Source organism: Leptonychotes weddellii, chromosome 11, assembly GCF_054177405.1.
Source record: "Leptonychotes weddellii isolate Sample4059 chromosome 11, ASM5417740v2, whole genome shotgun sequence".
In the NCBI taxonomy this organism is placed as follows: Eukaryota; Metazoa; Chordata; class Mammalia; order Carnivora; family Phocidae; genus Leptonychotes; species Leptonychotes weddellii.
Genome location: NC_138379.1, coordinates 35,258,681 through 35,271,353, shown reverse-complemented (window position 1 = coordinate 35,271,353; position 12,673 = coordinate 35,258,681). Strand labels below are relative to the sequence as shown.

The window sequence follows — 12,673 nt, the reverse complement described above, 5'->3', positions numbered from 1 at the left end:
AGTGACTTGCCAAGGTCACACAGCACGTGAGCACCAGACCTGAATGGTGGTCTGTGCCCCACATTACAACCGTCGCCTTGTTCCTGGAACGCCAGACTGCAAGAATGCAGATCCCCCACTGCAAACCCCTGAACAATTCTGAAAGGCAAGCACAATTTTCTACAGATGACTGTGGCATACATAATTTATAAATGGAAGTCATAGCACATACTGGTCATTTTAACAGATAGTAAATTGCTTTTCTGATTTATGGTTTCAGGGGTGGGGTTACCATAAAAATAACTTGGTGATTTATAAAACATCTTCTTAAGTCAACAGATCTCTGGTAGGTTTGTCTGACTTTACAGCCAACAGCCTCACCACCCTGGTTACCATAGAAATGGGATGCCTCGTTCTGTTGCCATGGCTACCACTTTCTAGAACACAATTGGTGGGTCTTTCACAGTTTGTGATTTGGTTCTGGGGAAAAAAAAAAAGCCAGGACTACCAGCTTGGGTTTATGCTGCATTATCAGGCGATCTTCCCTGTGTTGTCTTGAAATTTCACTGGGTGGCCTCTGAGGTGACCAGGCTAGGGGACAACTGTCCCTGTCCCTGGGCTGCCAGGCAAAACTCCCTTTGTGCCCCTCTTCCTCCCCTGGCAAGCCAGCAGCCCAGGAGACACTGGCCTTACAGCGGCCTGGATCCTGGGTGTGGGGGGCAAAGCTGCTGCTGGGGTGGGCTAGGGAAAGGAGACAAGGCCTGGCTGGGGGTGGGGGGCAGGAAGTCAGGACGCTGGGGGCTGAGGGGCATACCCAGGGGCTGGAAATCCAGGCGCTGACACCGTCGCCGTGGGGAGGCAGGCTGAGGGCGTTGGGGAAGGCCAGGGAGGCAGAGGGGGGCGGGCTGGAGCTGCTCTCCTGTGGGAGAGGCAGACGCTGAGTCAGCCACACCTGCAGGGGTGAGGTGGGCAGAAGAGGGGCTAGCCGGTGGCCGTGCCTGGGTTCTGTTGTATCCGTAGTGAGTGTGCTATGCGGTGATGGCTGCCGTGTCATCCGCGAGCTCCGAGTGTGCGTGCACGAGGACTGCAGGGGTGTGGACCCGCGTGTGTGTGTTTCCGTACAATCCATGGGCCCCTGTGTCATCTCTGGATGTGTGGTCAGGACCCTGGGCTGTAGTGTGTGGGGCTGCTCGTGCAGCATATGCGCTTAGGTAGGGGGTGTGTGCTCTGGGTAGTTGTGTGTGTCCGTGGTCTCTGGGTGACGGAGGATTGGGAGGCAGAGAGCTCACGTGGGCCCTACAGCCCCTCCAGTCCTGGGAGACGTGGCTTGGTTTAGTCCCTGACATCTCTGTACCTGGGTTTCCTTTTTGGCACAATAGGGTAGGACCACTGTCTCACTAGGTCAGTGAGAGGCCTAAAGGTGCAGAGTGGGTCCCTAGCTTTGGTAGCTTTCTGCTCTCTCCTTCCTGTGCTCAGCTTCCCTGCGGATGGACCAAAGGGAGCTGGGACTCAGCTGGAGGTGAGCTCTTGCTTTGGCAGGCCTGCCGGTCTCTGGGCATAGGAGAATGTGGCAGTCTGAGCAAGCCAGGGGCTTCTGCCTCCACAGCCCTCCTAGGAGCCCTCCTCAGGGCCCGGATGTTGCCGGGGCCTGGCCTGTGACGGAGGACCAGGCCTACCGGCAGCAGAGGCAAGGCCAGCAGGTGCCCGGGGAGCTGAGGCAGGGCAGCCCACCTGGCTTCTGCTTTCCCTTGCCTCCTCCCGGGAAAGGAGTCCTAGTGCCTGGCTCTGGGCTGGGCTGCGGCTGCCACACCCCCACCCCCACCCCCCGCCGCCAACACCCTGGGCACTGGGGCCCAGACAGGATGTTCCATTGATTGCTGAGAACCAATACTTTTTCCTACCCTAATTGTATAAGAGCTGCCTTCTTTCAGGGCCTCAGTTTTCCTTTCAGGACTGGCCTGTGAGAGGGGCGGGTGGGGTGAGAGCTCTGCCCTGTCGGGGCTGTTCCCATGAGCCTCCCCAAGAGCTAATGATCCGGCGTTGGAGACAGGCTTGCTGCCTCCTTGGGGGTGAATTTAGAGACTTCTTGGGGGGTCCCTTCATTTGCTGCCTCGTTAGGGCCTCAGCTCCAAGAGGAGCCTCACCTGGAGAAAGGGTCCCAGGAGTTGGGATACTTAGTGGGGTCCTGAGGGATGAATGGGTTTTTCCAGAGGTACAAAGACCCGGAGATGGGGGAGACGGGGGCGGGGGTCAGAAATGGTCGAGAGTTGCATGTGGCAAGAATGTTGGGTGCGGGTAGGGAGAGAGCTCTCGGAAGTCAGGGAGGCCAAGCACAGAGTGTCTCCTGTGTCTCTGTGGGCAGTGTGGTCAGGGGGCCTGGGCAGAGAGCTGGGACGCCAGTGGATCGCTCCCTCTGGTAGCTGTATGAAGACTGGACTGGCAGCTGAGACTCTAAGCCTGAAGCCTGCTAGCTTTGATGGCAGTGGTCCTATTGAGAGAGGGTCACGTGTGAGCAGAGGGGACAGAGAAGGATAGATGGGGGAGGGCTTAGGAGGCGGATGCCATGGCTGATGGGGCAATGAGGAGGGGAGGTGCCTCATGCCTCCTGCCATTGGCCAGGATGGGGAGCCCGGGGATGCATTCCTCTCTCCGCATTCCTCTTGACACTCATGCTGTGCATGTTCTTCTCCTTTCTCACAAAGTCCAGAGCAGGGGCAGGACCTACCCTTTGGGATTTGGTGAATGCCAAGCCCTAAGACGGGGCCCTCCAGAGGAAACCTGGAGGCAAATACCCAGCATTTTGGAATGTTTTTAGCTCCAGGAGCTTTGGCCACTCTGGTGATTGGAAGGAGCTCTGGAGCTGGATAAATGTGGGTCAGAGATGGTGGCCTCTCGTGGTTGCTTCCACTTTGCTTTCCTGGTCCACTTCTGGGGTGACCCAGGTCCGCACTATCTGGACCCTTGGAGCGCTGTTTCTGGAGTTGGAAGACCTGGCTTAGTCCCTACCCTGCCCCACCTTGTCCAAACCCCACCTACTTCACAGGGCTGAGGGAACTTCTCTTTTCAGTCCACTGCATTGGACTTGTCTTTGCATGTGTCCTTTACCCTCAGCGGGGCAGGGAGCTCCTCAAGGCTGAGGCTTTAGTCCGCTCTGCTGACCGTAACCTGGTGGCTGTAAAGAGTGGAAGGAAGAAAGGATGGATGGTTGGATGGATAGATGGATGGATGGATGGATGGGCAGGCAGGTGGAAGGAAGAAAGGGAAGAAGGAAAGGAGGGAGGAAGGAGGGAAGGACAAGAGAAGAGGGAAGGGAGGAATGAATGCATGCATGATGGATGGGAAGGGGGAGGGAGGGAGAGAGGAACAAAGAAAGGAAGGAGTGGAAGGAGGGAGGAGGGAAGAAGGAGTAATGAATATGAGGATGAAAGGGAGGATGGGAGAGAGGGAGGATGGGAGGAAGGGAGAAAGGGAAGAAGGAGGGATCGATGAGTGATCAGTGGATGGAAGGAAGGATGCACAGAGATCATACTTGATAGTAGTCTAGGAGAAAATTTTTGAAAAGCGTACAGTGACTATGAGCATAGCATAATGCAGGGAGACTTGTTCCTGTTTGGGGGCCTCAGGCTTCCCATCTGTAGCATGTAGTGTCTCGGACCAGATAATATCTAAAGGCTTCTCTTACTCTGACATTCTAAAATGCTGTCTTTGTCTCTTCCCCTTTTCTCTCCCCTTCCTCCAACCCAGAATGTTCCTTGAAAGGTCCACATAGTTCTTGGTTTCTAGATCCATGCCAGGTTAGGTGCCAGGTCCCATGGCTATGGTCAACCCAGACAGGGCTGTTCTTGGACTCCAATGCTGTCCCCGCACCGACTACCACCACGAGGCGGGGGGGATGCATCTGTGCAGACTACAGAATTGCTAGAAGCAGCACGGTTGCCTCTTGTGGATACAGGGCAGGGCCTTGGCCCTCCTTGAAGTTCTCCGTGGGGGCAGCTCTGGAGAACACAGGGGCCACCCAATCCTGACTGTAGTCTGGGGCTGCTTCCAGAAGATGGCCTTCCTCCGGACATTGTCTGTCTAGCACAGCCTGGGAGAAGGGGCCCCAGAGGCGGGGGGAACTGTGGGAACATGCAAGCAGGGATGACCAACTGGACTCCTGGAGGAGAACTGACTGGCTGGGGTTCTTCTAGAGCTCTGGGGGACCCAGGCTGTAAGAAGAGGCCTTGCCTGGAATTTAGTCTAGCAGGACAGACAGCTGCTCACTTCTCTTTCCTCAGGTACCGAGGTCTGCTGGGGGCTAGAGAAGCCCCGGATCATCAGATGGGGCAACCAAACCAAACCAAAGGAGCTCCTGAACCTTTCTCCAGGGGCTCAGGTGGTTCTGGACAGGCTGGGTCATCCTGGCCATTTCCTTCTTACTGATGGGGTCTGAGAGGAGGAGGCAGCCACATATGTTTGGAAAGCCCCAGCCCTCCAGCAACTCCTTCCTCCCTCCCACCCACTCCCCTACCCGGCAGGAGAGAAGCAGATCCTGTGGTTTTGGTGCTTTTGAGGAGCCCCAGTCCAATTCTCCTTCTGATGCTGAACCTGCAACACAGTATCACTGACAAATGAACATTTAGCCTCTATTTCAGTACCTCCAAGAATGGGGAACTCACCTCCAAGCTGGTGGTGGAGCTCCTAGGAGGACGGGGTGGGGGTTATAAAAGCTGTCTAAGGCCTTGGGGCAGTTATCTATCTTTTGCAGTTCTAAACTTGAGAGAACCCGAAAGAGGTTCTCAATGAGGTTCATCAATGAGGTTCATCAATGAGGTACACATTCCTGAAAAAGAGCATGAATGGACTGTGGCAGGAAGAGGAGGGCTGGGCCATGTGGCCACTGAGGGGCCAGATTCCACCATCGTTGCCCCTTCTCATTCCTTTGCCACCTTCAGCCTCAGCAGGCGAGGTCGCTTTTATTACTCAGAGTGGGCTAAGTGCTTTACTAAGTCACCCCCAAATCACAGCGACTTACCACATCCGTAGTTGATTTCCCACTCAGGTACTTAGTGGGTATCTTTCTTTTCAGGGACTGAGGCTACATCCTTGTGGGGGCCCTGCTGGCCCCCAGGGCGTCAGCATGTAACTGGCAGCTGGGGGAGGACAGAGGGCCTAGAAGATGGGGTAGAAAAGTTCTAAGCGCCAGGCCTGTCATTAGCACACACCCCTTTCATGTGCTGTCCACTGGCCATGAACTCAGTCACGTGACCCCACCTAACCCCAGGGAGGCCTGGCAGATGGAGTCGAGCTGTGCATCCAGGAGGAAAGGAAAGGCATTTGTGAAAATAAAGCAATCTCTGCCGCAACTTCTTACCTCCCTGAGCCTCCTAACTCGGTGCTCTGAGGAGGCAAAGGTGGCCCATCAGATTGGCCCATGTTGGAGGGGGTGCTGAGCAGGCACCTTCCCCTGGCCTGGCCTCCGACTGGACCCAACGCCAAGGTACCCCAGGTTGCTTTGCTCTGCATGGCAGGGCCTCCCTCTGACACTGTGTTTCTCCTCCACAGTATGTGGCCTTTGCCTCCCTCTTCTTCATCCTGGTCTCCATCACCACCTTCTGCCTGGAGACCCACGAGCGCTTCAACCCCATCGTGAACAAGACAGAGATCGAGAATGTTCGGAACGGGACGCAAGTGCGCTACTACCGGGAAGCAGAGACGGAGGCCTTCCTCACCTACATCGAGGGCGTCTGTGTGGTCTGGTTCACCTTCGAGTTCCTCATGCGTGTCGTCTTCTGCCCCAACAAGGTAGAGTTCATCAAGAACTCACTCAACATCATTGACTTTGTGGCCATCCTCCCCTTCTACTTGGAGGTGGGCCTAAGCGGCCTGTCCTCTAAGGCCGCCAAGGACGTCCTGGGCTTCCTGCGCGTTGTCCGCTTCGTGCGCATCCTGCGCATCTTCAAGCTGACCCGCCACTTTGTGGGCCTGCGGGTTCTGGGCCACACTCTTCGCGCCAGCACCAATGAGTTCTTGCTGCTTATCATCTTCCTGGCCCTGGGCGTCCTGATCTTCGCCACCATGATCTACTATGCCGAGAGGATAGGGGCACAGCCCAATGATCCCAGCGCCAGCGAGCACACACACTTTAAGAACATCCCCATCGGCTTCTGGTGGGCCGTGGTCACCATGACGACGCTGGGCTACGGAGATATGTACCCGCAGACGTGGTCGGGCATGCTGGTGGGAGCACTGTGCGCGCTGGCGGGCGTGCTGACCATCGCCATGCCTGTGCCCGTCATCGTGAACAACTTTGGGATGTATTACTCCTTAGCCATGGCTAAGCAGAAACTACCAAAGAAAAAAAAGAAGCATATTCCACGGCCACCGCAGCTGGGATCTCCCAATTATTGCAAATCTGTCGTAAACTCTCCACACCACAGTACTCAGAGTGACACATGCCCGCTGGCCCAGGAAGAAATTTTAGAAATTAACAGAGCAGGTAGGAAACCTCTCAGAGGCATGTCGATCTGACCTTTCACCTCCGCCCCCCGTAGCGATGATTCCAGATTCAGTCAGACTGCTTCCTTAGTTCCGTGGGCAACCCGGGACCCCGCACTCAGTCTCAAGGTGTGGAGCCCGGGGGCCCGGGGAGATGCTGGGCAGCCAGATTCACAAGGCGAGAGCCTGCTGGAGGAACCTCACTGGTGGCCCTGGGTAAGGAGGTTGGCGCGCTGGTCTCGTGAGGTTCGGAAGAGACGACATGGCCCGCGAGGTTGCTGAGGACTCTCTTAGCAGGAGCCCAGGGGGCCGCTGCTCGGTGGGCAGGAGGCAAGCGTGAGTCTCTGACTCAGGCCACTGTCCCGGGGCCGGGGCAGGGCAGGGGTGGGTGTCATTCGGAAATGCCAGACAGCTTCCGATGTGGTCTTTCCTTGGCTCCCTTCAGGCTGTGCAAAGAGCACAGCTGGTGCCTGGGATCGGGCAGGAGCGTCCCTGCAAAGGCAGTAGCAAGGATTCTCAGTCCCAACAGAGCCTGTCTCCACAGCTGAGTAGAACTCCTGCTCTGATTCCGGCTGCCTAGCTCCGGGTGCATCCTAGGAGACGCCCGTAGCCCTCCGTCACAAGCTTACTTACCCCATAGCATGCCGAACCAACTCATCTTCTACCACCACTCTCGAGTTTAGCATTTATCTTTAGGAACCTGTTGGAGCGACTCTAGCTTTCACGTTGTCTGTTTGGGTTGATGGTCGAGTGGGAGGTTCCGGTGGCCTTCTGATGGAAGTGGCTGGTGAACAAAGGACGAGAGGGGGCCACCACCCCGGGCAGCTTAGACGAAAGCACTACAGACGAGTAGCCGCCTCCCACCGAGGGTCCTCCCCACGTCCGGCAGTAGGGACTGCAGCAGCAATACGCGACATCCAGACCAGTGTGCAGCCACATTCCCGTGAATTCAGTGGGGGGCCGGGGGGGAGGGGGGGCCACGAAACAATACTAGTCACTGTGGGATATATTCTCATATTCCATGGCTAGTGGTTTGTTATGGGACTATCTCAGTTTTATGAGAACCTGCACATAGCACATAAAGTTGATCACGGGGCTCTGGTCCGAAGATATAAAGCCCATAGTCTACCTCTACCCATGGAATACCATCGACTTATTCTGTGGACACAGGGATTTCAAGGAAATGAATGACCCAGAGAAGAATGGCAACACTGAGCTAAGAGGTGCTGGGGTGAGGGAGGCTGAGTGAGTGACAGGTAGCATTTAGTCTATGGAGGACGTCCCCGTGCCCAGGTCAGCCCTGGATGAGCAAGTTTCCCTCAGTTTGGGTGGCCTCACCCAGGAGATGAGTGAGTCTTTCCTGTTGATGCGCCCACCGCCCCATGCGCATCCTGTGCATCTTCAAGCTGCTCCCGATCTGGCTTCATTCCACACCAGTGCTGCCTAGCACAGTACCCCCGAGACCCACTTCTCTGCCCGTGGGAGCTCACCTGCCCCTTCATCTGGTCCCATACCCCTCCCCACTTCCTGGATTCCTGGAGGCACTCAAGAAGAGTGTGGTTAGTGTCCCGGGCTGGGTCAGGGGGTGGGCAAGGGTCTCCGAGGCTGGAACAGGGGGCCTGAAGTAGGGCCGGGCCCCTTGGCCAAGACATGGCTCCTGTTCAGCAGGGGAAGCACATGCCAGTGGAAAGCTCCCGCCCCACCTCTCTGCTTTGGATTAGGTGGACGTTTGACCTCAGGAGCCACCATCATGGCACGGAAAGTTCCTGGGGCTCTGGGGAGGGTCTGGGCTGGCCTAGCCCCCACCATCACTCCAGGTCCCAGCAGGAAGAGCTCAAAGCTGGGTGACATCACCATGGCGCAACTTGGTCCTTCTGTTACATCCTCTCCCAACAGTGGATCTATCAGGATCAGTGCCCTGAGCTTGGGTGCCCAGGCCGGCCTACCAAGGATCCCCAGTTCACTCCAGTCAGGCGCAGATTCCTCTGTACTCCTAGAAAATGCCAGTATTCTCCATGTGCTGAGGGCACACACATGCACACACGTGCAAGCGTGCACGCAGGCACACACACACACGCACACACACACGCACACGCCTGTGTGCACGTATGACAAGTACAGACGTGTGTGTTCTGACGTGCACACCAGCTGGTCCCAGACACACAGCCCTCTTCCCGTGCTGCAGCAGACCTGCGAAGCCCTTTCACTTCCTGGTGGACGCCCTGGGCCCCCCAGCCATGGCAGCCCTGCTCCCAGGAGCCTCCTGGCCCCTGGCCCCAGATCTCAGGGACCCAGAGAGCTCTGAGCCCGGGCAGTCTCTGGCTGAGGTGGGATTTGGGGGCCTCCCAAGCATGCCCTCAGGAGCCCAGATGCCCAGACCTTCCTGCCTTTCTCTCCCCAACCCCACACTCTGCCCTCCCTCCCTTCCCAAATACTTGCCCTGGAGGTGCTGTCCTGCCATCCAGACCTGTCCACCTTGGCTCCCAGACCCCTCTGAGCCTCCTCTCTCACCAGAACACTTCTCCTTCCAAAAGCTGGTGTGTGAGACCCAGATGATCTATCACCAAGGGGTGTGGTCCTTAAGGGACCTCCATTTCTGCATTACGGAGTCCCTTCCCATTTGCTTCCTTCTCTGCTTGCAGCCACATACCTAGATGGGTACGGGGGTGTCTGTGATTGAGTGGGGGGGGGAAGCCAGAGGTGAGGAAGGCAAATGCGTGTGGAGATCTGGCCCTACGAGAATTGGGAGAGGTAAGACACAGCCCCCAAGGCCTTTCCAGCCTTGCTCCACCCCCAAGGACAGTCAGGTGGCCTCAACAAAATCTGGGTTTTCCAATTCCACTCTTAGAATCTGGTTTAAGGCTAGATGTAGCCTGCTAGGCTCTGGGGTATCCCCTACCCCTCACCCCTCAGGGCCAGACCCCCAGGACTCAAGCAAGGCCTCCCAGTTGTATCAGCAACACTGTCCCTCACCTCCACCTCTTGGTCTGTCCTGAAGCCTCAGGTCTGTGTGTCTGTGAGGGATGATCTGGTCTCCTCCTCTGTATGGCTGGCATGGCCTCCATGGTTGGGGGATTTGTCCTGTGGGGGTTGCAGAGCCTCCTAGGGGGATGCCGGGAGGGCACCCCACAGTCAGGGGCTGCCTGGGGCTGATGGCCCAGGAGAAGCTGCTTATCTCCCAGAAGGGGTCTCCCTCCCCCATCTAGAGTGGGGGCCCTAGACCACCTGCTCTGGACAGCTAGGACTGCTCCCTCTGTCCTGCCCTGTCCATCCACGTGTGTGTCTTGTCCATCTCTGCTCCTGTGATATGGGTTGGTCCTCTGTGGCTGCGTCCAGGGCTGTGGGGTCCCACCATAGGTGAGCAGGGTGCTGGCACGGGGGAGGGTTGGGGGCCAGACCCACTTTTTGCCCACTGGCATGGAGTGCAGCCGTGAAGTCCCAGGGAAAGTGCTATCTGGGCTCCCCAGGAGCCACCCCTGCAGCCTCTGGGTCGTCTCTGAAGGGAGATTCTCCCCCGAGCAGCTGAGCGTGCAGCGCCCCCCGCCCTGGCCTTCCACCTTCCCCGGCCGGGCCGCAGTGGCTGCTGGGAGTGGCGGTAGTCCGCGGGGCAGGGAGGGTGCCAGGAGCGGGCAGAGGGGACAGACGGGGTGTGGGCAGGGGCCCTCCACACGGGCTGACTGAGTTGTTCGGGATAGAGGGCCAGGGTGGGCAGCGGGGGTCCGGAGTGGGGTCCTCGAGGCCCCCGGGGAAGCGAACCCGCTCTGAGGGCCAGGCATGGGTGTTCTTTTCTGTGTTGTTCACATTTTCTCTCTTTTTCTCTCTCTCCACTAATCATGTCTCTCTCTCTCTCCTCGTTTTGTTGCATGACTTGTGCCAGTTCTCGTGATTATACTCTGCTCGTGTCTCTCACAGACCGTCCCCCCGTAGCCTGGGACTCTTTCCCTGAGCCCCCGCTGGGCAGACCCCTTGGGGCTAACCCCAAGGAAAGGCCCAGCACCCCCCCCGCCCCAGCCCGGCGTGCGCCCCCCCCCCCCCGGTGCCCGCTGCTGGTGTGAACAGTAAGTACGTCGGCGCTGCCCAGAGAGCAGGGCAGAAAAGCCAGCCGTGCTGGCCGAGGGCCCAGACACCGGGTTCTCCTTGCTCCAAAGTTTAAAAAAAAATGACCCTCTTGTGGATGCTCATCTATCTCAGCCCATTTCAAAGCCTGGAAACCATCTCTGTGAGACGCTGCCCATGCTGCCATTTCATCATTGCGGGCCGGCGGGGCGAGTGGGGGGCCAGGGGCCGGCGGGGCTCACAGCCTTCTGGGGAGCGGGTGGGAACCAAGGCTCCCGGGGGGAGGCCAGGGTGGGGGCAGGAGGGCAGGGAGGCTTGGGTGCGCTGGCACCTCTGGCCTCTTTCACGGGTCCCCCAGGTTTACAGAGTTGGCCCCTCCTTGGTTTCTCTCTCTTCCAGCCACCCCAATGCTCCCAGTTTCTGAGAGCACCCCAAACCGCAGATAAGCCACCTGCCTAGGGAGGCTGGCTCCTTCACAGAACAAGACCTGAACACACCCACCCAGTCATAGCTTCCCCTCAAAGGTCACCGTGGTTGAGAGGAGCAGCATGCCCCAGGGGTGTCCTGGAGTCTTTCCAGGGAAAGGTGTCCAGCTCACACCCACCTTGGGACACCTGATGGCTGCCCCTGCCCGCAGCCCCTGTAGGGAAAACCAGCCCAACTTGGTGCCCTTGAAAGGCCCAGGGAGCTCGGTTCTCCAGGGGCAGGGCACTGAGGGGCAGAGCCGGTGGGCAGGGGCTCAGCACTCAGCACTCGGAGCCAAAGGAGGGGTGTCAGCTTCTACCACCCACCTTTGACCCACCCCCAGAACTACCGGCTGTAGATACCTCCACCGACAGACAGACTATGGCCGACAGAGAGACGGCAAACCCTGGCTCCCCTCCCAGACGGAGAGGCTGCTGGGTACGACTCGCTGTTTTCCCCTTGAGGACAATTTGTGCAGGGTACTAGGAGCCCCAGCTCCGCATCCTCATCCACTCTCACCTCCCCGATACTCCTTCCCTTCTCTCTCCCCGCTGCCTTCCTCCCTCAGCCCCTCCCCTGGGAGGGAAGACAGGGGCCAGCCAGAATGGGAGGCAGGCCGGGGCTTGTCTGTGCGCACACGTGTGTGCCCACAGACACGCCCCAAGTGCTCGGCAGCTCCCAGGCCCCAGAGAGGCCCCAGGCACGTGGTGTCGGAGTTACCTTGGTAACTGGCCTTTCTGGTTCAGAATAAATCGGGGAGTGAAGCCCCTGGGATTTGTCAAGAAACGCACTGTACGTGAAATGCTTTGCCATCTTGTACGACAGACTTTTTTTTTAAGTTCCAAAATTATGATGGGATTTTTTTTTGGATTTGCTTTACGAATAAACCTGATTGGTCCATTTCTCTTTTGACTGACTGCCTCTTTGTAGTGACATGATGTGTACACGGGCCGTGATCCCACCCACGGGCACGCTGAGTGTGTGCACGTGGAGAAGGATCACTCGTGCGTGTAGTTACATGATGTGAACAGGGTCATGGAGGAGGGTCCCCTCTTTAGTCTTTCAGAGAGCCCCCCCTCGTGTTCACACCCATGTTGGTGTTGCTGTCCCTTGAGGCTCTCCCTGCAGATGAAGTCTTTGAGGAAGCCCCCCGGGGGCCCACCGTGAGGACTGAGTTGCTCCACCCTGGCCTGGAATATTCTGCCTTGAGGGCAGAGAGCAGGGGGCAGGCTCCGTCCCCAGGACCTGGGAGAGGGAGAGCTCCTTGCTCTGGCCACGCTTTGCCCCCCGCCAGATGTGTCCTCAGACCTCTTCCCAGGTTCCTTCTCAGGCTGTCACAGACGCCAGGACTCTTTACCTGCCCGAGTCCATCCGCCGCCGTTGTCTTTACACGTCCATTTGCTCTGCTTTGCCGGAACGCTGCTGTGAGGAGGCAGAGGAATGGGAGGCCCTCCCAAATCATGGCCTCTGCCACTGCCTCCTGCATACATCCCTGCTGTGCCTCCGCCAGCTGACCAGGCCCGCTGCGGGCAGAACGGGACGGCTGACACTCGCGTGACTGGTGTGGGGGGTCAGCGCTGGCTGAGTGACTAGCTTAAGTCTGCGTGGGGGATGGAGCAGATTGAACGGTTGAATTGGGTCTGTGTGGGGACAGAGGGGACCGCGTGACCAGGCCTGGTCTGTGTGGGGACAGAGG

The 12,673-nt window shown here is 57.9% G+C and overlaps 1 protein-coding gene across 1 annotated transcript in view; it reads left to right on the top strand.

Annotated features, from left to right (window-relative positions):
* Positions 1 to 12,673, top strand: part of KCNC1 (potassium voltage-gated channel subfamily C member 1) — a 41,932-nt gene that overhangs the window by 25,569 nt on the left and 3,690 nt on the right. The window contains exon 2 of the mRNA XM_081798486.1: positions 5,524 to 6,457. Coding sequence (XP_081654612.1) covers positions 5,524 to 6,457 — 934 coding nt within the window. The remainder of the gene's footprint in view (positions 1 to 5,523; positions 6,458 to 12,673) is intronic.